Source organism: Platichthys flesus, chromosome 6 (assembly GCF_949316205.1).
Source record: "Platichthys flesus chromosome 6, fPlaFle2.1, whole genome shotgun sequence".
Lineage (NCBI taxonomy): Eukaryota > Metazoa > Chordata > Actinopteri > Pleuronectiformes > Pleuronectidae > Platichthys > Platichthys flesus.
The window spans coordinates 7,191,389-7,218,213 of record NC_084950.1 but is presented as its reverse complement, the minus strand read 5'-3'; the positions used below and the strand labels follow the sequence as shown (position 1 = coordinate 7,218,213).

General features: G+C 44.3%; 2 protein-coding genes across 4 annotated transcripts in view; both read left to right on the top strand.

Annotated features, from left to right (window-relative positions):
- Positions 1–1,726: 1,726 nt before the first annotated feature.
- Positions 1,727–17,644, top strand: ptpn5 (protein tyrosine phosphatase non-receptor type 5). 2 transcript variants are annotated; one of them, XM_062390460.1, is made up of 15 exons: positions 1,727–1,847; positions 4,814–5,216; positions 7,940–8,049; positions 8,963–9,238; positions 10,194–10,316; positions 10,451–10,546; positions 10,670–10,926; positions 11,045–11,237; positions 11,582–11,666; positions 11,955–12,034; positions 12,221–12,358; positions 12,487–12,597; positions 13,858–14,018; positions 14,368–14,481; positions 15,177–17,644. In XM_062390460.1, the coding sequence occupies exons 4-15, from the start codon at positions 8,969–8,971 to the stop codon at positions 15,268–15,270; spliced, it is 1,722 nt and encodes a 573-aa protein (XP_062246444.1). In that variant the 5' UTR covers positions 1,727–1,847; positions 4,814–5,216; positions 7,940–8,049; positions 8,963–8,968; the 3' UTR covers positions 15,271–17,644. The 2 variants fall into 2 exon arrangements, with proteins under 2 accessions (XP_062246444.1, XP_062246445.1); XM_062390461.1 differs by lacking the exon at positions 1,727–1,847 and having other exon boundaries at positions 4,085–5,216.
- Positions 17,645–19,530: 1,886 nt separating this feature from the next.
- Positions 19,531–26,825, top strand: part of dusp8a (dual specificity phosphatase 8a) — a 43,006-nt gene continuing 35,711 nt past the window's right edge. Inside the window, exons 1-2 of one of the 2 annotated variants that reach the window (XM_062390074.1) lie at positions 19,531–19,786; positions 26,099–26,496. In XM_062390074.1, coding sequence (XP_062246058.1) covers positions 26,260–26,496 — 237 coding nt within the window. In that variant the 5' untranslated portion in view covers positions 19,531–19,786; positions 26,099–26,259. Of the gene's footprint in view, positions 19,787–19,994; positions 20,114–26,098; positions 26,497–26,825 lie in introns of those variants that run through there. The other variant, XM_062390075.1, reaches the window with a different exon arrangement.

Sequence of the window (26,825 nt, the reverse complement as noted above, 5' to 3'; positions counted from 1 at the left end):
CCAGATCAGATTGTGACAGAGTCTAAATCTGGCCCACGAATTGTCATCGGTCTGGCCGAGCAGTCTCACACAAGTTAACATTCACTCCACAGTTTAAACAGTTATAACCATAGTTTGAATATAAAGATGGATGCTAAGTCTCCACTTCCTCCTGCTGTGCCGAAATGGAGCGAAAAATATACCTATTACTAATGTGGCCATTTTGTGCCGAAGATGGAGCGATCTACTGTCAGAGGATGGAGTCGTGGTATTGACGTCCTGCTCTTGACCAATTGCTTATTTTTTTTACGCATGAAGAAATAATTCAAACCAAACTTATGGAAACTTGAACAAACCTAACCCTAAATAACAGAAACCATCTATGAGAAGAATTGATTTCACATGTTTTGACCTTTTGATCTGGCTCGTGTCCCATCCACTAACATGGGAAGGCATGGCTGATGACCTGTACTACACGGCAGCCACCAGGGGGCAATAAAGACATTTTGGATTCACTTTAGGGGAGCTGTCATGTCGTCCATCTCTCTACACAGACCCTCTAGTTAATGTCATTAAGTTAAAATATACAAAAATGCTCAAGTCTCTTCACGTTCACGCTAAAATAAAAGCAGGCCACCGGCAGTATCTTCTCTGCTGCAGCTGCACACTTTCCTCTTTCATTTGTTGCGATTTTACTTCAATGTTTGACTTTTGCTTTTACTCTGTATAGAGTTATTTTTTTTTAAAGTACCGATACAAGTAGGCTACACAAAGACCACTTGGTTACAGTAAAGAGAGCAGGTTGCTTTCATCCCTGAGGTCCCCACAAATGACATAACACAGCAGGTTAATAAATGACTGTTTCCCACCACAGCCACATGTCTGGTTCACATGCAACATCTTATCTGGTTTTATTGATAAGATTTTAACATCAGGGACACAGACGTCTGAGTGGTTAGAGACAGTTAATCAGAATGTAATGAATACCCAACAAGCACCAGAGTTACTAAATAACTGAATCAATACCTGCATACAGTCGACTATTAGATAGTGATGAGTTTAACAGCTGATGTCCTGATACTGTACGAATGAAACTGTCACTTTAACACAGCTTATAATCAATTAATAATAATCAGGATCATATCACATAATACTTGATATTTTCTGTCTGCTCTTGTAAAGTGGAGGTTATTATTCAACCAAACTAAAAAGCAGCCACTCCTGTGAATGAGATGCATCATTAGGTATTCAAGAAGGGCTTGTCAGCTATTCATTAAGAGAAGCCTACTCCAGCAATTCAGCATATTGCCAACATGAGGTCAGAGGGGGTCACACAAGATAGATTTAAACTAGACATTAAATGCAGCAGAGGCCGGCATTGGATTCGTCCCTATAGTGCGGATCAAGCTTAAAAATCCAGACCTTCCCTCGGCGCTCACTCCCTGACAGAAATATATGTTTTTCCACAACCACAACAAGTTCCCTCTGTGTGTTATGTGTTAATCAGTTGTAGAGTTCCTCTTTAACTAGTTCCCAAGTTGTTTGCACATAACCGGTCACCATTGTGTCAGGGCCATGTTATCATTCTCCGTTTCATTTTGATTCCTGACACCTGAACACTTGTTTCATTTATCAGTCCAGCAGATAGTCTCCCTCTTCAGACCTAATGCTATATAGCATCACATGGACACCTGCTGACTGCGGCAGCCAGCGGACATCAGATGAGCACTTTACACTTTACAGGCCCCTTACCCCCCCCCCCCCCCACTGCACAGAAGGGATCAGCTGCCTATCTGTGTTAGACTGTGTCATGGATCCTGACAGCCGGGCATGGAAAGAAGCTGCGGCCGGCATCTGAATGTGACGAGGTGAGTCACAGTCAAATCTGAGATCGGCATCGGTTCTGTAACAGACAGGAAGGCTTCGAGTTAGAGGTCACTGCTCTAAATATCACTTCACAGGTGTGTATCCATAAGTGTGTATCAATGAGACAGACTCAATCGGGCAATAGTCATTCATAAAGTGGCCCGCAGTGAGCTATCAGTACCACTAGAGGCCTCTATTTGTTACCAGAGGAATGTTGCTCCTGTGCATAACTTCTCAACTTACAGTGTTGGTGATTTTTACTGTATCTGAGTCACTCTACCTATAAAGAAAATAACTGCTATTACACTTATATTCATTTACAGGCCCATACTTAATGAACATTCAAATTCCAATGTCACATCAGTGTGAAATGTTTTTGGGGAAATTGGGCTGTGAGTGAGTCTCGCCGGGTATGAGGAAGTGATGTAACAGTCAGTTCCCAGTGTAGCTGTCAGTGAAATGGACAGCTCAAGGCCACTGGCTTGTATCATTAATTTGGTTACATGATGCTTTCCCTCTCACCGTTTATACTGAGTGACAATGACCTTGTGTGTGTGTGTGTGTGTGTGTGTGCGCACGCGCACGCGTAGAGGTGAGATCATTTTTAAAAGGGACGAGGAGGAGAAGATAAGGAAGTACAGGGGAGTTCATTTAGTTGATTGGAGTGCGGTGGGGAAGGCGAGGATGTGTGGGAGAGATAAATAAGCAGAGAGGATTGGACTCATAAATAGGGAAGTGGGTCATAAATAGTGAAGAAAGATGGGAGAGAGAGAGGGAGAGAGAAAACGAGTGAACAGTTAGACAAGACGTAGTTTTTCCATTGGCTTTTATGGAAATATACTAAACCCAGCAACGTGCTCTTGTTTCATCTGTGTCAGTATTTTTTTTCCAGTGCTATTCAGATGGATGTGGGCATGTACGGTTTTACATGTAGGTATACAGGAGCTTATGTTTCTGTGTCTGGACAAACTTTATCACCATGATGGCATCAACTGTGCCTGTAGAAGTCAAAACATGTTACAGATGTAGCAGAGATTAAAAGATGGATGTGTAAACCGATAACGACAAAGTGGTAATTTAATAAAGTTGTAATAACTACTGAGTACTCATGTAATTATGTAGGAATGACTACAGAGAACTTAAGTAACAATGTAGTAATGACTACTGAGTACTCATGGAATAATGAAGTAATGACTACTGAGTAATCATGTTATAACGACTATTAAGAGCTAATAATATAGTTATGACTAGTAAGTACTCATGGATGTGAGCATCACGTGGTATCGACTGGTGTGATCTCTTGAAATTGGTGTTAGATAGGATGCTAGCACAGACTCAAGCATAACTCAGCATGAAGACTGGATGATAGAAACATCTTGCTTCTTGGACCTCTAACGTTCAGCAGCTGAGTCTGATATGTCCATCAGCTGTTGGTGGAGGCCAAACCCAGAGGTAAAAGGAGGCAGAATATGTGGCTTACCCTCTTCAGGTGGACACAAAAACATTCCTCCCGATGATTGATTACTTTGCTCTGTGTCTGGGGGAGGTGTAAATAAGTAAATTGTGGCTAAACAACTAAGCAGTTTAACATAAAAAGTAAAGACGTGTGTTTGTGGTGTTTGCGGGTTGTTTCTGCTGCCCCCAAGTGGCTAACAACGGGTGTTGTGTGGTACTGTGCATTCCATTCATTTCCCCTTGTTTTTACCATCAGAACTATTATAGTGAAGCTCCATTATGAAGCTTGCGCAATCTGCTTCAGCAATGCAGCATTACCATGAAAATATGAATGTGACATTCCCCAACACCCACCTCCCCGGATTTATGTTGATCAGATTGGGCTGTGTTCTGCTGGTCAGTTCAGAGAGCTGACAGGGAAAGGCTACCATATGGCAAGACAGGAAGGAGGGAGGGAGAGAGAGAGAGCGGGACACACTAAAGGGGAGAGAGACAAGAAATGAGGGGTGGTTGTAAGAGAGAGAGCGAGAGAGCATGAGAGAGAGACAGAGAGAGAGAGAGAGCGAGAGAGAGAGAGAGAGAGAGAGAGAGAGAGAGTGGGAGGTAAGAGAACGTAGGACGTGAGAGGGATAACACGTGAGAATAATCTGGACTAGTGAGAACATGGGGATGACAAAAACAATCCAGAATGGAAACAGGAGTGTAGACCGTGGTGATGATGAGTTACAAGGGTGGCTGAGACGGTCGAGGGGGGGGGGGGGGGGGGGGGGGACTGAGAGGCAGAGGAGGTGACTGCTCAGTGATGTGTTATGATCCGACTCCACAAACACACACACACATATTTGTGTCACTTAGGAGGACACTGCATTGACTTGGGGACTCTCAAAGTTGGTAATGTTCTCTTCTGTATTTTTTCATAATACAGCCGTACTTTATGATATCTTTACCAAGACCTTGGGCCAACACACATTGGTTTGTGGTGCAGCAATCTATCATTTAGAAAACAGCGTTTTGATTTTGTAAAAAAACACCTTCAAGCAAATGTGTCAAACACAGGAGTAAATTGTGTAGTTGTATGTTTGGATGAATACACAGTGATGACTATTCAAGGCTGGAGGACAGGAGCCTATCAGAGGGATTGACTGAAAACAAAGTGCCTGTGTTGATTGTGATAATGGATTCAATGTGGTTCATTGGTGTTTTTATTAGCTTTTGGGCACAACTTTGAATTTGCTATATTAACCTATTGGCGGCACAGTAATTGTTCAGTGATACATTTGTTGCTGTTTTTTTCGCATTTTAGTTTGTTGTCAATTATTACAAAATAGAATATCTCCATCTTTAGCCTTAAATCCTTAAAACATAATGGTTTACATTGTGAAAAGCATCTTTTGGAGCTGAGTCCCCACAATGTGATTAATACACACGCAGAGTCTCTCGTCCTCTCCCTCTCCTCTCTCTCTCTCTCTCTCTCTCTCTCTTTCTCTCACTCTCTCTCTCTCTCTCTCTCCAGGTCCCGTGCTCGCTCTCCCTCATCCTGGCTCTGTTGCCAAGGCTACCGCACAGCCTCTTGCTGCATATATAGACGAAGCTGCCGCCTGTGGATCTCTCTCTCTCCTCCAGGATACTAACAAAAGAAAAAAAAAACATCAGACTTTAATGCCTTTACCTCTCTTCCAAACACACACACATTTTAAAACACACACAAATTTGTAGACCCTGCCTTTCCAAACCTCGCACCATCCTTTTGCCCGTCGTTGTCCCTCACTGTCAGTCTGCCTCGTTCGCCCATGCACACACGCTCCCAGACACCGGAGCAGTAAAGGGATTGGCGTGGTGCTTGGCGCTTGGCTCCTGGGTTTTTGGCTGCGAGGGTGCAGAGCGGCAGATGGCGGTGTGAAGACGGGCTCAGCCAGGTAAGAGGACTTATCCTAACCAGACTTAAGGCTCATGGGCGAGTGACTGTTCCAGCCTCCCTCTCCTCCCTCATGTCTCTCCCTCGTCTCCCCCCTCCGCGGCTGTGCGACATGAGGTGAATACCAATTCCTCAGCAAAGCACCCACGGTTCATATGGCTGCTGCGCTTCTCTGGCTGTAAAAAGGTAGGGATGTGTGATGTAGGCTCTGTATGTGTGTATACGTGTGTGTGTGTGTGTGTGTGTGTGTGGTTTTTCCCTCAGAATATGAAAACAGATCATTTTCCAACAGGTTGGTTCTTTGATGCTGGTAATAACACTTTAATCTATTATTATTCCAAGCCTGATTTCCTCAGCGTTGTATCATGCCTGTGTGACAGTGTGGGAGTCACCAGAGAGAGATGCAACAGTCCACCTCCCTGGGTGATTCATTACTAATCCATCCAGCTCTGCGCTGTGTGGTCCCTCTAGCTCACCGTAGCCATGTACGTGATATGAATGGTGTTTTGTCTTATAGCATGAATGACTGCCAGAGAGTGCCATTCCTGCACTGATGTTTTTGATGCAGTGCAATCGTGTAACACAAGCCTTTGTCAAGGGGAATCCAGATTTATCTCCAGTAGCCTGTAAATCAATTCGCTCTGCAGCATATCTCAATTATTTACACAACACAACAAAGGCTGAATTCTACGTTTATACGTGTGTTAATGAGATTTCTCTCTGAAATGGCCCTGGAGCTGCTGCTAGAGATTGTACGAGTGTATGTAAACAATGGAGCTGATTGATTATCCGTCTGTGTGATATACTGGAGGAAGCTGCAGGCTCGCTGGGTGTTTCATTTTAAGGTCATTTTGAGCCTGTGTGTGTATTAATGTCAAGGTTTTATCTAATTTGTGTGTGTGTTGGAGAGGAAGGCTGATGAGGCAGGTCCCGGCCCCCGTGACTTTATCTCACGTTACCGTCCCATCATCACTTTCAGTAAGAGCTTCCTCTTTCCTCGTCTCCCTGCCACATGAGCCCTTGCAGCGGCAGCACGCTCGATACCTCACTCCTCGTGCACTTCTGTCCACCTGGAAACAGGAACTGCAAAGTAAATGCCGAGAATATAGAGTCAGAGTATGGAAAAGCAGATTTGGACACATTAACTCTCCAGACTGGACAGTGAAGACATTAGGAATAAGCATTAACTCGGGAGCCAGCTGTTGCCAAAAAGAACACAACACGTTAATTCTCCCTTGTCCCTATAACTGAGAGCTTTTCCACAACTGTGAGTGATAACAGCCGCTCCTGGTCCTGGGACGGAGGCCACAGGTTTGTCGTCTGTTTGAACTCTTTTACCCCTTATTTATAACCTGTGCGACCTTTAGGCCTGAAAAATATTATTAATAAATCTAAAACTATTTAGCATATTCCCCCACTAGAATTTCTGGGAGTTCGACTGAAAACTGATGGATTTACAGTTGGAAAAATATCTAATTCTTGTGTCTACTCAGTATTTCCTCACTTTGTCCGGGCACATGACCTTAGTATTTTTTAAACCTGAGCTTTAGCCCTGGGTAAATGTGAGGGAGTTTGGAAACCAGCACGAAGCTGCAGAGGGAAGCGACTCACAAACAAACCTATTTGCTTCAAAGAATAAAAACAAAGAGGGGCAGATTTTTTTTAGACAAAGGTGAATATTGTCACTGCTCTCCCAGTGCAGATGTATGTTTGTGTTTTTCCTTTTTCCTGCTGTTTGTGTATGTGTATGTGTGTGTGTGTGTGTATGTATGTGTGTGTGTGTGTGTGCCTGCGTACACTACAGTATGTCCGTTGCCACAGTAACCAAAACGCCGACCTCACTGCGTCATTGCTTCAGACCTTCACATAAAAAAGAGCTGCTTTTCCTCCCATTCATCCCTCCATCCACTCCTCTACCTGCATGTCCATCCAACACTGAAAAAGAGGAAGTACATTGAACTTTCTCTGTTTTGTCTTATACAACAGTGTGTGTGTGTGTGTGTTTGTGTGTGTGTGTGTGTGTATGTGTGTTTGTGTCTGTGTGTGTGTACATCGTATGTATGCACGTTGCCATGGCTAGGGGCCAGGCTAACTGGCGTCATCACTTCAAAACCACCTTCGCAGCGAGCAAAGAGATAGAAAAGGAGTCAAAGCAGCTCTCCTCTGTTCAACACCTGCACTCACACACATAGACACACACACACACACACACACACACACACACACACACACACACACCCACACAGAGGCTACTGGTGTGGTCTCATATTCCTCTGAGCTCACCCCACTCGTTCAACAGGGTCCAGTGGAAGAGGAAGAGAGGAGACGAGAGGAGACGCGAGGGAGAAGAGAGCAGCTAACGCTTGACTTCATGCATACTGATTCGACTGAGGCAATCTGAATGTATTTCTGAGGGTGTCTGCTTAGTCTGGTTCGAATCATCCCTGTGCCTCCGAGGGAAGGAGAGAGAGGGGGGAGTTTACTGTTTCACCTCAAATCACCATCCTCCTCTGATGGGAGCACAGCTGGGGACTGACTAGGGTGCTGCTCTGATCCATCATTAGATGAAACTGGTTTACTAACGTTGTCTTAGTGTGACCAGTTGAATTTTAATCACAAGGTGTCACTGATGGAGCATTTGGGGACCGACTTGGTGTTTGAATATCCTGCAGCTCCTGGTTTTACTCCTGAACAGACGAGATGTGTTCGTTTCTTGTCCTTCAGATTCGACTCTGCGGCACAATGGCTGAAAACGGCTGGTTGCCACACGATGTAGGATATACCTTGATTATGTGATCTGACTGTGTCCCCCAGTTCCCTGCCATCTATCATAGGTGAGTTCTTTTTGACATACCAGTAAGCCAACTGGGAAATCACTGTCTTGTGCCGTGTGGGTTGGAAGTCATTGAGGAAAAATCAAGCCAAAGTCATCTGCCAAAGCAATCGCAAAACACATTCAGACAAAACGAGATATGTGCACAAACAGCACAGCACCACTCACATAAGACCCCCGCATTCACACATCCGCACAAACCATGTGGCCGTAATCAGCCAATGTACAAAACACCTTTATTAATGGTTGAAGGACAAAAGAGCGGGGAGGAAAAGGGCTTTGAATACACTGCTGACTGATAGAGAGAGGGAGTGTGTGTGTGTGTGTGTGTGTGTGTGTGTGTGTGTGTGTGTGTGTGTGTGTTGTTAGATGATAATGCTCAGGACGGATGAGAGGGATGAGAGCCACTCTGTTGCCAAGGCGACGGACAGGGCTGTAAACAAGCTACCCCTGACTCATCTCCTCACAATAGAGCCTCTCTCTCTCTCTCTCTCTCTCTCTCTCTCTCTCTCTCTCTCTCTCTCTTGCACTCTTTCAAACAGACACGTGCACACACACACACACATGCATTCACACAACAGACTCCAATCTGAGAGGGACAAGAGTATCCGGAGATGAGGGCCACTTCAAGCCGCTGAGCTATACATCTGAATAGACCTGTGGAATAAACATAACCCTCTGTCAAACACAACTAGCACATCATGAACTGTCGATCAATATGGTCGTGAAGGCGGTTGTGGCTCAGAAGACAGAGCGGTTTGTCCACTAACCCAGAAGGTCGCTGGTTCTATCCCGGCTCCTCCATTCCACATGGTGAAGTGTCCTCGAGCAAGACCACCTCAAACTATCCCTGACGGCAAATGTACAATTATGTAAAAAATAAATAAAAAGCAGAATCCTTTCGTCTTTAACAGGGGATCATGACCCGCCGGCTGAGCAGCTCCACCCGTTCCCACACTGAGGACTCCATCTTCCTGAGGCCCGACGAGGACCCGGTATGGCTCGATGAGCCCACCAAGACTGAGAAAATAGGTGACGGTGCTCCGAAAAGAGACAGACTCCCAGGGCGCAGGGATGGACCTGCGGGGGGCCAGAGCCCACAGGGACAGGAGGTGTTCATGCACAAGGTGTACACACTCTTGATCGAGATCCACTGCTGGGCTGCACTGTTTGTGGTCTCCCAAGTCACGGTATGTGAATGGACAGAAACTAAAGTGTGAAGTGAAAACTCTTATATCATTTGTGGAAATCTGCTTCAAAGGTTCAGTGTATTAGATTTGGGTGAAAGGGATCTAGGGCAGACATTTAATATTATATAATCCTAGTGATGTTTTCATTTGTGTGTTTCATTTCAATTGTACGAACTGTTGTTTTCTTTACCCTAGAATGAGCCCTTCATTTTAAATACTTTATATTTACATCGGGAGCGGATCCTCTCTACGGAGGCCGCCATGTTTTTTTACAGTAGCCCAAACTGGACACACTAAACACCTTTTGAGTTTTTATGACAACTGAGGCTACCACAGGTTCTCTTTCATGTTTGGAAGAGGAGGGTGAGGTGAGGGGTGTTCAGCTGCAAATTAAAACTTCACCACTAGAAGTCCTTGAATTCTACACACTGAACCTTTAAATTAGACTATGTGTGTTGTTTTTTTTGCCTTGCACCTGCTTTGGTTTCGAGCGCAGCATGATGACTATAACTAAAAATCCAGAGTGCAACATTAGCCATTCAAAAGACAGTTTTAGACTTTTAGGCCAACATCTCCCTTACTCTTACATAGATTTTATTTTTGAATGTGCGTCATTACATTGTTTTGGGCTAAGTTGGACACATAATTCAAATTCACAAGATCTTTTCTTCGCAGTCTCTGTTGACTACATGTGTGATTCATTCCAGAGAAAAAGAACAGGTGCAGTATTACCATATGTAAGATAATACAGCGCCGTAAATGCAGCCATGATTATGACAACAGAGTGCGTTTGGCCAATTTACATATCTTTCTATGCGAGCGCAGTAGGCCATCTTTTTCTTTCTTCGTCTCCTGTTTGCTTTTAACCTGAGAGCAGCCGCAGCGCCGCCTGATTACCATAGCAGAAATGACCGGGTGACCGTCTGTGACAATCTGCCTTCCTCTCTCCTTCCAGGGGTACTTGGTATTTTTTGTGCTGGAGGGAAACGGGCCGTTCTCCTCCATCTACAAAGCCCTGCAGGTCATTGACTTCTACCTTGGCTTCATCTTGCCCTTTCACCCAATCTTTGGAATGGATGTAAGTGTCGCTCCTGGAGACGTTTCAGTTAGTTTTCAAAGGATGACCCCAAAGAAAAGAATACCAAGGATGTTATGCATATGGTGTTGTCTCCGTCTATTTACCTTTTCCTCTCTGTGTCTCCCTGTGGCCAGTCCATGGTGCTGGTGAGTGAGGTGTTGAACACCCAACAGCACAACTGGATCATCCAGGGCACTAGCGCCGTCGGTGTGGCCATCTGTGTTATCATGGTAAAACTCTTCTTATGTTAAAGTCGGATTGAAGTCTCTCAGTCAGGATCATTCAAATCTTAACTTGCAGATTGGCTACTTGCTTGTTTATTTACTTGATTTGATGTCTGCTCATCTCCTCAGGTCATCCACATGGTGTGTAAGTGGTGTTATGGCACCGGCTTGTGGTCATCTGGTACAGTATCGAGGGACATTGGTGATCGGCGCCAGTCGGTGAGCCGCCAGCCCTCCTTCACCCTGTCTGAGTGGACGGACGCTCAGGAGGATCTGCTGGACCTCGACCTTAGCCCCCAGACGCCGGTCTTTGAATTCGGCATTGACACCAAGATGGAGGGGGATGCCGCCACCCTCACTGTCACACCTGTCGGGCTTCAAGAGAGGTAAGAAAAGAGAACATCTTAACATTCACATTTTAATTCCGTATCTCCAGGTTTTCCATATTCATCCATCTTAAACCCATATTTGTTCATCCTGTCTGATTCTGCATGTATCACACAGGAGAGGCTCCAACGTCTCCCTGACCTTGGACATGTGCACGCCGGGCTGCACCGAGCCCTATGGCTACGGAGCTCAGCTGTCCCCGAGAGACCAAACGGCCAAGGAGTATCTGCGACAGGGAACGAACAGCCTGACCCCCGCCATGCTACACACACGGGCCATGGATGACGAGAACCTGCAGGCTGAGTTTTATGTGAGCGCAGCAACAAAAGTTACATCACGCCTACTCACCAGAGAAGATAAACTCTGACACACCTAGACACGGCCACAACTGCACAGGCACACAAAACACCCAGTAGAACTCTGCACAATCCTTTAAGCCTGCATGTCAGTGGGCGAAGGAAGGAAAGGTGCAGGCATATATGCATACATAAACCTACAGAGAATACCAGTGTCTGCTGTTTAGAGTGAAGGGCAGCAGTGACTTCATGTCTTTGGATATAATTTCATAATGTCCCCTCGCCTTGGCGAGAAGTTCCCCTCCATTTCTGCAAGGACTGATTGTTGTTGCACCCATTGTTCTGTGTCCATCGGCAGGAAACTCCCATGAACTTTGTGGACCCAAAGGAGTACAACTACCCAGGGCTGGTGAGAAAGAATCGCTACAAAACCATCTTACCCAGTGAGTAAAGCTGTGGCACCACCACCACCAACCACTAAAAAGAGATCATGATGATGATTTTTAAGGCTGCTACTATTTAATCATATCACACACTCATCTTCTATTTATTCCAGATGTGTTTGGGAATGGTCGGTGTGTGTACACCAGATTATTGACATTCACGCAAAAGTACATAAATCAACTTTGTTATAAAACGAAGCTGTGACACAATAATAATTGTTCCATTATCCTTATAAAATTACAATCCATCTCCATTTCTCATGGTAATCTCGTACTCTCCATCTGCAGATACGCACAGCAGAGTGAAACTGAATTCACTGGATGAAGAGGATTTCCTCACAACCTACATAAATGCTAATTATCTCAAGGTAAGTGAAACCATGTGTGTCTTGCCCCATGCCCCAGCTCTGCAGACGCTATCACTCTATTTATTCTCAATGGCTCTGACCTCATGTTCACAGATTCTCCTGCTCACACACACTGGAGACATAAAGCATAACTCTATATCACAATCTCATAGGTGTGTTTGTTTGTGTGTGTGTGTGTGTGTGCAGGGATATGGGGGTGAGGAGCGTGCATACATTGCCACCCAGGGTCCCACCGTGAACACAGTGGGGGATTTCTGGCGGATGGTGTGGCAAGAGAGAACTCCGATCATTGTGATGATCACCAACCTGGAGGAGAAGAATGAGGTCAGTGTGTTGAAAATCAGTTAAGATGAGGATGATGATGATGATGATGCATTATTGAATAAATGTACATATTAATAAAGATAATGGTTTGAGTATAAACATCGACTTGTGTGTCCATTGTCTTGCAGAAATGTGCGGAGTACTGGCCAGAGGACACCGTGAGCCATGAGGGCATTGAGATCACTGTCCTCACGGTTACCCAGGAGGATGACTACAGTCTGAGGGTGTTCACACTGAAGGTAAAACATGAAATCAGTTCAGTGTCATACAATGATTGTTTATTTATTGTTCAAATCAATAAGTTAAAGATAAAATCAACATTTGGCAATATACTGATATCTAGCAGGTGTAATATTTATCTTGTTGACATCTACAGGTGTATTTTATCCTACTGTCCTAATCAGAAAGGACATTTGTTCAAAGAACTGTCAGTAGTTTTGTTCATAAGTCAAAGCACTGCACAAATAAATAAACATATAAATGTGACCTGGTGATGGCGCTCGAAGAAAAGTTCTGACAGGAAGTGGCATGTGTCACCAAAGTTCATGTGAATCCACTCAATAATGGCTCAGACATTTTTCTCAAAACCTACAGTTAGTGATGGAGAGAAAGACATGAGATTAACAGTCATTTTATATATAAATATAGTTTATACAATAGTCCTATATAAATATTTCTTTAATTTGTAATGCTATGAGCCAGGGAAATTCAATTCCTTTAACTTCCATTGTACTTGGTTGAAAGTGTAGATCACAGAAACCAGATATCTCAAAACCTTTACCATGAAATATGTGAAAACCCTTCACATCTCTCAAAAAGTGTGTGAACCAAAACTTTAACACACATTGGGTCAGCTGCTGTCATTTGCAGTTTATCTGTTCACACCATCGTCCACACAACTGAGCTCAACACAAATATGAAACCAAATAAAGAAAACATGACGGGAAGATTTGTCTGCCATCACTCAAGATTGTGATCTTAGGTTCTCAAGATACAAAGAAAACACAACTGGGTTTTTATCGCCAAAGTAAATGTTACTTACAAGACTTTTTCATCAGGCTGTTGAGGCGCATTGACAGCCTCAGCGTGATGTTGACTCAATGTTCTGATCCGGCTCCATTTTCCAGTTCCATTCATGTGTTCATGATGGCTGCTTCATATTTAATTCGGGGTCATGGAGACATTGGCACTCAGCGAGCCAAACATGATAATTCAGTAAATGCAGCCTGCGACTGATTACTAAGCACTAGGGGATCATTACATTACTGTGAGTTAAAAGCTTGTTGTTTATTCAACTCCACTGGTTTATGTTGTTTATCAGTGGCATTAATGATTATTGTCAGAGGGACTCTCAGGGAACGGAGGCAGATGATGGATTTATATTTAGGTGTAAACGCAGAGCAACAGGCTAATCAAAACGCACCCTCTGTCTGTTTGTGTCATGTGTGCACAACATGATGGCGTCTGCGTCTCATGCCTGACTGTGTGTTTGGCACCAGTGTGACGGGGAGGAGCGCAGCCTGCGGCAGTACTGGTACACGTCGTGGCCTGATCAGAAGACCCCGGACAAGGCTCCACCGCTGCTGGAGCTGGTACAAGAGGTGGAAAGGGCCAGAGAGGAAGCCCCGCCCTCCAGCGGCCCTATAATTGTCCACTGCAGGTATGAAAATGGCTCATAATGTGATTTAAGGTGCAATAGTTCCTGTTAAATACATTTGATATGTGGCTTGAGTCAAAAGGCATCTAATAAACCTTTGTTGATAATATATAAGAGTACATAAGGGGAAATTGCTGCTGTTTTTACGATATAAACCACTTGGCATTCTTTTTGCAAGCAAAGCATTTGGCCACTTCCAATCCTCCGCGGCCTGATTGCCCCAGGGAGGATTTGGCACCAATCTGATTGGTGCTATCGGTGCTAATCAATACACTGATCCATCCATTTTCTTCTTTTTTACTCCGCCCTCCTCCATCCCGTCACCCCTCCACATCCCCCCCCCCCACAACAGTGCTGGAATTGGTCGAACTGGATGCTTCATCGCCACCTCCATCCTGTGCAAGCAGCTGAGGACCGAGGGTGTGGTCGACATCCTGAGAACCACCTGCCAGCTCCGTCTGGACAGGTGAGATATCGACAGCCCGTTTACATTCTGACGTCTATAGCTCTTGGTGTAAAAGCCCATGTGACGTTATTTGAGATTATTTTCTTCCAAATTAAAAAGGCACAGGTTCACCTGAATAGCATAATGTAAGGATATTACTCCACGGGGCCATCATGCACAGTGGCTTTCCCCTGACACGTGCAGAGCGTGGAGAGCGGCCATTACTAATGTTCCTAACACGCGTGTTTGCTGAGTCACAACATCTATTGTGTTGCATGACCTGTTTGAGAACATGTGATAAACATTCTATTCTTCGCTGCAGCTGGTGACCCCGTTTTATTTCTATGTAGGTACAAAATCTTTAGAGCACATTCAGTGCATGATGCATTGGTGCAGTTTAAACTCAAATTAAGATAAGCAGCTTGTTAGAAAGAGAAAGGCTCAGTCCAAAAAGAAATGCGAAGTTTTGAAGGTTAAAAAATTATAAATAAATCCAGGATCTGCGACCTTAATTGACCTTTAATTTGAAATCCATCCGAATGTTTACACATCAGCCCCAGGATCACATTAAAGGAAAAGTCAGAGGATCCTAAAGGTTAATTCATTCTTTTGGGTGGGGGGACATGAATGTCTTTGCAAAATGTATTGGTACAGCCTGGACTAAATCGGTGGACTCTCTTTCCATCTCAATGATTGTATTTGTCTTTCCATCACAGGGGCGGGATGATCCAGACGTGTGAGCAGTACCAGTTCGTGCATCATGTCCTCAGCCTGTACGAGAAGCAGCTGCCTCACACTGCTGAGGAGTAGAGGAGTGAGCGCTACAGCCAGACCGAGACACACCACTGTACACTGTACCGCCTCTGGTGGTATGCACCACTGTACCTATAGCGTCATCTCAATCTCACCCTTTAACAGGTCCAAACCATGGTAATCTCTTCACCCCCACGCAGGACTGAAAGGCTGACAGGAAATCTTGTTGTTTGTCTTTGAGCAGGACGGACATTAGGAAGGTCCTCCAAACATTTCTAATCACACACTTCAGTGTTATTGATCAACGCAGTCCTGGAGGGTCACAGCAGTCAGGCCCATAATCAAAGCCTGCGCTCATGACATCATTTCATCTGTACTGCTGATTTATTAATCATATCACTGTACATGAGTCTCAGACATCAAGGCCTTGTTTAGTACTTTGTGTGATTCAGCCCCTCACACACTGTATGTACAGATATCAACTGGTTCAACTGGAGCTGGAGATCACCTGCAGTGGCGTAAATTCAAGTTTCAGTTGCCCAAAGTTATGTCAGTAAAAAGGGCCCTTCACTGTACAAGTGCCAGCATAAACTAGGTATAGGGAAATTATCAAACGCCAGCCCTATATTTATCTCCATACATATTCAAAAGTTGATTTTAGATATAGGTTATGTGACATCTGGCTTTTTCTTCACGAACTCGACTTCATGACTCATTGAATTTTAATGTAAAAAAATCATCACACAAGGCCCGTTTGAACTTTTGATGCATTCAGGAGCCGCCTCATCTTAAGGTTGCATGGTGCTAAGTGTTCATTAAAGGCATGTGCAATGTTATGGAACATAGGAATGTATAACAATTAGGTTATTGATTAACTCATCAGGATATCTGTGCAATCTAAGATATTACAGTTTTTTTCCATTCTGCCTGTGCAGTCCTCAAGGCCCATGATGTTTACAGTCAACAACTCCTGCATCAAGGCCTCATAGATGTACATCCAGAGGCCTCACAGAGCCGGTGACTCCGAGGGGGGGGGGGGGCAGAGGCCAGGAATAGAATCAGGCCATCAGAAAAATCAATGCCGACCTCTGGAGACTCTCACACATGCACACACACACACAAACAGCGAAACGGTGCATTAAAAATAGGCACAACAAATGGATTTTCCTTATACAATTTAACTTTCTTGTACATTTTCCATGACTATCAAGACGCTTCCCATCCTCTAAGTAACCACGCTCTGTGACCCCTCTGCTTCCAACAGTAGCTTGAACCCATCCGTGACGTACGAAGCCCATGATTGTTGTATAGACAGGCCAGGCCTCCTCTGGATGAAGCACAATAGACCACCTAAGGTTGTCTCTCTGATGTTCAGCTGTAAAAGTTATTTTTATCTGTGTCGTGTTTTCGGTTGTGTTGAGTTTTAATGGAAATGCATGTGCTGTATGGGACTCCATAGGTCCACAATCAAAGCGACGTGATTGGTTGTCCTGCTTTTCGTCGTGTAAAAGGGTTTAATTGCCTAATATTATTATGATTGCTTGCTCTCGGCCAATGCTTTTGATACAGTTTGCTTTTGTGAAACCAACCAGAGATATTTTTAGAACATTTTGATACAATCCTTTCGAGTAGATGCCTTGTGTATATTTCCGTTTACACCATGATGGAATGTAGCTCATACTGTGGATCAAACCATTGGTTTCTATTGCAGCATTTGACAGAACAAAATGTGACGACTACCTAAGTTACCTTACAGTACGGAGAATAAGTGGGTTACGTTCAGTCCTCAGTATTATTTATTTTTCGACGTCAGGCTTTGCTTTAATATGCTTTGCTTTCTGTGTATGTTTTTGTCGTTTTTCTTGGAGAATTTTACCTCAGACTGAGTTCCTACGCGGTCCCAACTCGAGTCCACCTGTGACTGTAGGCCACTCTCAGTTGACGACACAAGAAATAATTGCTATGTGTAAGGCAGCTAAAACAGTGAAAACAGTTTTCTATGTAACACAAATCGAACAACTTCTATCTTAGACTTTAAAATGCATCAGATACAACAGTTGTGGACATTATCAGAGGATGGAATTGACTGTGTTGGCTCGGACCAATTTACAAACATCAAATCCACTAGCAAATTAAACTGCCAAAATTACCTTCTCCAGAACTGAGATCAAGACGAAAAGCTGAAAACTATTGTCAGATATTTGACGCAATCCTCTGATAATGTCCAGTGTACTTTGACTGTGAAGCTTTTACTTTGAGTGCTTGTTCTCAGTGCTTACCTGATCCTCCTCTGACACTCGAACTGGGGGCGACGACACACGACAAACAGGCAGACATACAACCAACCAGCAATCAGTATTCCTCTCCTCTGCTACAGTATTGCTTTACGTTGTGAGTTTTTGCATCCAAATAAAAGTAGATTTTCATGAAATCTGTGTTGTTGTCTCAACTTACTCTGGGGAGGCTGTTCACCCATTATCCAGTGGGTCAGTGGTTCGATTCCCTGCCTTTGGGCAAGATACGGAACCCCAAATTGCCTGCAGGGTGAATGGTGTGGAGTAGAACTGCGTACAGAAGCACCAATGGGAGTGTGAATGGGTGAATATGACTCGTACAGCACTTTGAGTGGTGGATAATAGGGTTAAATTGTCCAAATACAGCCATTAGCCATCTATGAACGCCCACACATGATTATTATGAATGACATCTACCCCACGATCACTCTGCTATAAAAACAAATCCTTCTTGCAGAACAGAGTGCAGTTCAACATCTGTCCCACTAGGTGTCAGTATATACGACCTTATCACACACAGCTCCATCACCCTGCATTTATCTGCCCACACACACACTATCACACTGATGCACAGCAGCAGAACAAAGGCTTCCAATCAAACAAAAGACAACTGATGACGCTGAAGTCAAACACCAACTTACTACAGCTTTTATTATCCAGTGGGTAGTAAGAATAGGATAGTGATGAATCAATGTTTTCCACTGTATGACTTGAAACATATATTTCTTTTGAAACCTCCATAGTCCAGCCTCATACGATGTTTTCACTTATGTTACTTCTCAGGACTGTGTGAGCTGCACAGTCGAAGCTTGACTGGCATCTTTCTTGCCCCCCTGTTGGTTCTTTTGTTTGAAATGATATGTATTTGTCTTTGGTGACGGCTTTCCCAATTTATACCTAATAGCCAGGCTAACTGAAAATACTGTGTGGGCATGCAGAGCCTCTAATTAATAATATTATTTATCATAAATATCAATCATTGTCAGCATGTCTGCCCCAGCTTGCAAATTCACAGTCTGAAACAAGCAGTGGGTCTCGTTTTAATATTTATTATTTCTTTCTTACCTTTTGTATTTAAACTGTGCAGCAGCTGCGATCACAATATGTAATCTTACTACTTTTGACAAATATGATTTTTTATTTAGCCATATGGTGATTTTGGGTACAAAACATAATAGATTTTCATATAAAACATACTAAATGTCATTCAATTAAAAGACAAATAACCTAAAAGTTCATTGTGTTAGATTTAGGCGAAAGAGATCTACTGGCATAAATTCAATATAAAATAATCCTATATGTTTTCACGAGTTTGTGATCATCTAAATTGTAAGATATCGTTTTCTTTACTCTAGAATGAACTGAAGTGATGGGATATTCAGCTGCAACGAGCAATATCACCACTAGATATCCCTAAATCTGACACACTGAACATTTCATTTGATTTAAATCACCAAGTTGCTGGACTGCAAAGGCTTTGTTGCAATATTGGTGAGAAAAATATGACTTCTGATATCTTTAAAGTAATCTTTGTGAAACGGGTAGAAATCCAAAGCAGATAGATAGATAGATAGATAGATAGATAGATAGATAGATAGATACATATATAGATAGATAGATAGATAGATAGATAGATAGATAGATAGATAGATAGATAGATAGATAGATAGATAGATAGATAGATAGATAGATAGGCTGTATAATAATAATATTTAATACTACATTCAGAAGAGTTATCTGGGCCATTTTCAATTCCGAGAGCGTCTCCTTTAAAGAAAAAAACTGTCCCTTTAATCTGCAGGATCAGAGCGCTGACGTCACCAAGCCCCTGAGCCGTGTGCGCTGATTGGGTGAAGGTGACGTCAACCCCTCTCTCTCCCTCCCTCCCTCCCTCTCTCTCTCTCTCTCTATGACCTCATCGCTTCAGTTCATCAAAGTGCACCTTCTGTTGTCCCCCCCCCCCCCTCCCTTTCTTCAGACACTCTATCCCGGTTTAACTTTAACTTTAATTTAGCACGAGCTAACTCTAAGCTAACTCGACCCTGCACGAGCCAAACCAAAGAGGACCCGGAGTGTGTGTGTGTTAGTGTGTTTGTAGCCGCGCGTTCATGTGTCTTGTGTGTGTGTGTGTTCAGTTCCTGTCACCGTCCGTCAGCTGCACCGCCCCCCCTCCTCGACCCCAGGTAAACACCGGGCTCATGAAGACCCCCCCGCCCCCCTCCCTCCACACACTCATGGAGGCCCGCTGAATAACACGCAGCAGCCGCGTGGAGCCCTAGGTGAGTGGGTGAGTGTGTGTCTGTGTGTGTGAGTGTGTTATCGATTCGTAGCGTTGCCTTTTAATCAAGTGCGTTGCTATCCACGGAGCTAGCTCACTTTAGCTAACCCCCAACCCCCCCTCGTGCCCCGCTGCGGCAGCGAGACTTGTCAGGCGCGCACTCCCCCCCCCCCTCATCCACCCCCACCCTCGCTCCGTGGTGCGCGCTCGTCCTATGGGAATTAAAACCCGTCCGAGCTGAACGCATCCATCCTCTTTTTTTATATTTATGTGTTTTATTTGATTTCCGTGCACACGTCGCTCCCGTGTCCGTGCAGCCGTTTGAAAGGTACGTACAGAGAACACGCGCTCCTCTCCTCGTGCCTTTGCGCCGCTGCGGTCTTTCTTTAATTTTTTTATTATTCTATAATCATCGCGATCAATGGAGAGTTTTCATTTTCGCATGCGGTCACATCCTCGCGTCACAACAACACGGGGGGGGGGGGTGGGGGGGCAGGTTTCCCACTAAAGCAACGCGACCCCCCCCCCTTTCTTCCGGTGACTTTGTGCTGTTAACGTTGCTCGATGCTGATCTCGTGTTCAGCGCGTTCCTTCTCTTTCTTATTTCTAATCCAGGTCGGTTTATTCTAGTGCGCTGCGGCCGCTCCGCCTCCATCATTGTTATGAACGTTATCACAACAGGCCGCGGTGTCACGTCCATGTCTTTGTGTGCAGCATCGCTTCCCCCGGCCACGCTCAGCTTCTGTGGAATGATTTGTGTTCATTTAATACACATTTATATTTTATGATTATTGTGTTAAGTATGTCATTGTTGTTATGGGGTAGTCCCATGTTGTTATATGAGCCCAGAGTGTGCAGCAGAGTATTGATCATGCAGAGGACAACACAAGGCTTTATACCTGGTAATGTTATTTACAGTGTGATTAAGCTTCTGCTCCACCAGGGCCAATCAGGAATTGATTTTCTTTTCTTTTCAAAATTACGTGATCACCACTCACGTTGCATTGTTTATTTCTGTGTGCACAGTGGGGTTCACTGTCTGCCAGTGTTGTAAGAAACACCGGGCTTGTCTACAAAGTACAAACACATTTATATATATATATATATATCCATGTGCTCACATATTCATTAGAATCCATAAACAGTTGTTTTTAAGGGTAATGCATGAGTTTGAGTCTGGTAAACACTGGGTTAAGGTGTTATTATCTTGAGACCTAAACTGTAATGATACCAGTAAGTGATGAGACATGTGAGTAGATCTGGAAGGATGGGCCACAATAGGTGTTGTTTATTTTTTTAGAGCACAAATTACAAAGAATTTTCTTGTTCCTGTTTCTAACTTGCTTTTCAAAGCTTTAAGTAAATATATTTTCGCCAGATGCATTCCTTTAAACAGACTGTAGAATATATATGTATATGTGTACAAAACAGAGTGGAAACTTATGGCAATACACAATTCATAGGAAGCATAACATAGTCATGAAAAAATAGACATATAGATAGGCAATAGGAAATAATTTGTAATTTTAAATTATCTTTAGTAAAAAGGTCTGGAAGATAAGGACAAAAATATTCATTTCAGGCATTATAAAAAATTCTCATGTTATTTATTATTTGTTCGGTGACAGTTGTGGTTGAAAACTCTATATCATGTTCTATATCATTCATTTGGTTGTACAATGCATTAGCGATATATGTTGACTTACTTACAATATAATGCTTATTATTTTTATTATTTTAATGCCCAGACCTAGTTGCAACTAGGGATATGACATCATTTGTTTTGAAATGAAGGGAAGTGTGAGGGAAGTGGGTTAGACATAATTGGATCCGACTTGTTATCTGATATTCAGGAATCAGCGACGCTGTCCTCCCCCAGCACTGAACCTTTCTGTTGTGTCTTAAAGTGTGAATGACACATGAACTCTCTGAAGAGGCCGGCGGAGCGGATGATAACGGTTTGTGTCGGAGCTGCAGACGAGCGGCTGTGGGACGCTCCGATGATGTCATTGTTTGTGATCTAAACAAAACCTCCCCTGCCTCTCATTGTATGGAGCTGAGAGACGGTTTTTTATGTCGGCCCAGTCGAGGCTGTGGCCACAGGTGACGTTATGCACAGAGTTAAGGAATAACCTGTATGGTATTACATCAGCGTTGGTCGCCCTCCAGTTGCTCCCTTTGTGTTTGCCTGATATGGCGTTATTGAGCTGGCCCATCATGCTTTGCTCATGGTTTTATATGAAGGGGCTCATGAACGTGTCTGTGTGGATTATCTGCTTTATGAATAAAAGAGTAGTTACTTCTTCAGATTTATATTAGTGATGCATTACAGAGAAGCTTTTTTATGGGTAGAATGTTTGTTATCAGCTGAAAAGAGAGTAAAGTCTGTAGATGATTAGCGTGTCTGTTTTTTACTCAACACCCCCTGCAGGGGTAGCTCTGGGATTTCCTCTTTCCTGGGAAGCCCAGTGCTGAGGTCAGGCTTCAACAGGCCTGTATATCTCTACATTAACGGTATTCATGTTGATTATTAATGTATCTGTTGAATCATTTTGCTAATCGTATAATATGATAACAATCATCTAATCAGCTATTGTTTAAACCTGCTTTTATTGTAGTTATGGGCAGAGTAGACATGAGATAATTTGTACTTATTCTTTAATTTCATCTGCTTTTACAATCTGTATAAACGGGGGTTTATTCACCAGGTGCCTTTGCATACATGGCTCTTCTGGTTTTTAATTACACACAAATTAAATTTGCAGTAGCCTTCCCAACAAGATGATCAAAATATCCTTTAAAAAATTGACCAGTCAATCTGGTTCTCCTGCCTTCCTCCAGTAGTCAAGGTGTAACTGCCTTTTTTCGACTTGAAAGAGGCGCCCAACCTTGTTCGGCTACACCTTTGACCCTGTATGTAATCACTCGATTTTTGAAATAGAGATCAGAAAGATGTAGTTTTCCAACCATCTCAGGACATAGACGGAAAAAGTGACTGACACAGACGAGAGAGAAAAAATGGGCCAAACCGAGACAGCAGAACAAATCAGTATTTTTTATCTTTTACATAACTTAAACAAAATAATATCTCCTGAGGGCAGCATGATAACTTCAGCCCAGCCACTCAGCTCAGGTTGTCACAATCTATTGCTCATGTGTCTGTACCATTGTCAGTTTTAGCTCTCTCCACTTTTTCCTCCTCCATCCAGCATCAGCACCAGTAGCATCTCATCAGCCTCCCAGTGCCCCCTGATCGCCCCAACAGTGCTGTTTCTATGGTAACAACAGAATCTGCTCCGGGCCTGTTCTTGCCATGGCGTCTCTGTCTCTCTCTGCTCTCTCTCCTTCTCGACTTGTTTTTCCTCCTTGCAGCCGGAGCCTTGCAGCCGGAGCCTCACAGCGAGCTCCTGGCTGCTGCCTGTTCTAGTTGTTTGTTTTTGCTCCTTGTTGTTCCTGCCTGGATGCAAGATGGAGGAAGACGGATGGTTTCTGTGTAAGGGGACGGTTTGTGCTGAGTAAACTCTCTGTGGCTGCTGCTTCTCTCTGTCTCTCCTATCCATCATGTCCCTCTCCCCCTGTCGCCTCTCTTCCATATCCCCCCCTCTTCTGCGCACAAACAGGTTCCACCGAGCGAGGTTACCGTAGGATTATTATTGTCTGGCGGCGCAGAAAGATGCAGAGCACCAGCACCCCCCCCCCCCACCCCCTTCTCACTACCACCAGCACCACCACCGCACATGTAAACCTGCACACCCCTCCCCTTCCCATCCCTGCTCACTGCAAAGAAAGAGAGTGATAGAGAGGGGAAGGATTGAGAGAGAAAACGTGCGAGAGGCAGGGCGAGTGGCGGAGCAGTCGCCATTAGACATTTGCAGTGTCAGATGTTGTGCTCGGCTCCAAGGAGAGGGGCAACGTATAAGAGGGAGAGAAAGATTCAGACCCCTGGAAGCTGTGTTGTTAGCCACTCGGCTAAAGGGCTCGGCACCATATAAGGTATGGTATAACAGGTGATGGGGCAGGTCGTAATGTGGCAGCCGCTGTTTGTGTTGGGGGAGCGCTGACATTGCAGCAAGGCTTAGTACTTGTGCAGAAGGGCTGCTGGGGTGTGCATGATGGGAAAAGTGAAGGAATGTCACCAAGTTAGCGTGATGTGTGTTTTTTTTAATTTTTTTATTTGTCTGTTATCTTTTTTTAAGATGGAATTTAAGAGACGTGTACAAGTCCTTCATTTATCATTGCTTTTTAATATAATTCTGTATTTATGTAAACAATCCTTTGTTTATTTTGTCTGGTTGCTCGTGTCTTGCACACACCTGTGTGTTTTCCTGATACAGCAGCAGTGTGGCTGTGTTTACATTTGCTAGTTAGTGGCTCCTCTCCATCCAGACCTTCCTCCATGTTTCTGTGCTGCTTCCCTTGCATCAGGCACGTTGCCAGGCAGCAGGAGCATGTGTACGTGTATGTGCAGGTTTGCCCAGCAGCCTGTAGGACGCAGTGTTTGTGAGAACAGGACTATTTTGAGAATCTGTGGAGAAATGACGCTGTTTGTCACATTTCATTCCACATCATCCACTCCGCATCTGTGTTTCTAAAGTGATGCTTCTGTCTGCAAGTTTTTGTGATTAGAAAATGTTTTGTGAGGACTTAAAGCGATTTTATCATTCCCTTTTTCCTCGGTCACTCCACTCCTCCCTCATTCTTGCAACCAGTGACGTTCTCATCATCTCTTGTCCTCCCTGCTCCATCTTCACAACTGTTCCCTCCCTTGCCTTGAACTGGCTGAGTTGCTAGGCTGGAGAGATCCTGGTTGAATAACATCCATCACCCCCCCCCCCCCCCCCCCCCCCCCGCTCCATCTTCTCTCCTCTCTCTCCTGTGTCAGAACAGAGGACAAAAGCAGAGGTGCAGGGCTACCTGGACAACACGATCAGATCAGAAGACACCAGTCTCTCCACCTCTCCCTTTCTGTCTCAGCTTTCTTCCCCACCTGCTCACCACTTTTCTGGTGTGCAAAAGGGTTTCTTGTTCAGCTGCATATTTATATATTTCTCTGCTTTCATAACTACTTATAATGACACATTAGACATTCAAAGTTTTTGTGACTTTTAAACTTAAACCCCTCTCCACTATCCAGCCATCTTGTACTCTCCCTTTTCAACCGCCGTTTAAACCTCCGTTTAGGCTTCGGGGTAAATGAGAAGAGGCCCATTCATTTTTCATGACACCATGTGCCTGGAGATGAATAAAACAACATGACTGCGTTCACATTCTGACCTTCTCACTTGTGGCTTGACACCTGGTTGACTGAGAAAGTGGTCGTCAACCTACATGTGTTCGTTTTTGTCACGTTCTCACAAACAAACCGTGCTGTGGTTTTGGTAGCAAAACTTTCCTCCCATACACACACAAACACACACACACACACACACACACATTCGCTGTCATTGATCCTCTAACTCTGATAAACAATTGTGTGTGTGTCTCATGTTAAATGTACAAGTGCTTTGGAGAACACGAGCACCAAGAAGATCAGAGTGATTACTGGTGATAGATGGGAGGAGGCAGTTCATCAAGTTTATGGACAGCTCTCCGCAACACACACATTCACACATTCACACACACACATGCACAGGATATCGCACAGGCCGGTCGCCTCTGTCCAGACCTGCTCTCTGAATTCCCCTGGCTTAATTTATCTCACGCCCTCAGTTTCCTGTTTCAAGAGCTGCCGCGCAAGAGACCCCCTCGATCAACAACAACCAACCTTCACACACACTTCTACAGACACACACACACACACACACACACACACACACACGTACACACATACACTACTGTTTAATACTCACGCATGTCTGAGTTAAGTCTTTGGCTTTGTGTTTGGACGTGTGATGTTCCGTCAGATCTCTGTACTGATGAATCCCAGTTGGCTTTTCAGTCTTTAAATAACTTTTTCTTTTCATGTTTAGCATTGCAGCTATTTTAATATCCAAGGTCTGTCAATAAAAGATAATACAAATGTCCCAAAATACACCGCGCACGCAGCTTTGGTCTGGAAATGCATGCACCTACTCCATCACTGTCGCTTAGCGGTGGGGTCTGAATTGTTTCAGTGGCTGGAAAGTTGTGGAATGATTGGAGTGAAGCGGAGGACGAGAGGTGATCATGCCCTCGATGTCTCATGATCAGCAAATGACTGTGGTAGTTATGAATATCGCAGCTGTAATGTCGCTTCAATAATCCAACAAATGCCGCCAAGAAGAAGACTGTAGTCGCAATGGGACGGCGTTTTAACTTCTCCTTCTCTTTGCAGGCACCATGGATCTCTCAGCGCCTGCTCCGGTGGTAGCCCTCCTCCGCTGACCTCGCCTCCTCCTCCGCCTCTTTCATCTACCCCCTCGTCCTCCTCAACCCAACCCTTAACACCCCCACGTCTGTGACCCAGGGTTATCACTCCGCCTCTCCTACACCATCATGGCCGGAGAGAAAGGGCCGACAAAGCGCAGCGCCATGGACATCAAGCGCCTGGCGAGCCTCATCCAGAGGGGAACGGGCCGCCTGCTGGTGATCGACAGCCGAACCTTCTCTGAGTACAACGCGTCACACGTGCAAGGGGCCGTCAACGTCTGCTGCTCCAAGCTGGTGAAGAGGCGACTGCAGCAGGACAAGGTGTCTGTCACCGAGCTGCTGCAACTCAACGGCAAGGTGAAGGTGAGTTAAAGCTCAGAGGACCTGAGGGGTGACGCTCTTCAGGGCGATAAGATGTGAGGCGAGTGATTAAAGAGCCTCTTTATCAAAGTGCATGACTGGATTCAGAGGGTGTGTAGCAAACGTCCACCTCGCCGATAAAGGCAAACAGCGGATGGAGCTTCAGAGCTAGTTTTGCATCTCTCTCCGTCTTGTGAGAGCGACGGATGAATTATCAACATCCATTAAGGGATCCAGGGAATATTAATCTTCATATTGATATATATGTATATATATATAAATATATAATATTGATCTTCTTAACCCACTTTGATCATCAAAATGTGTTCCCT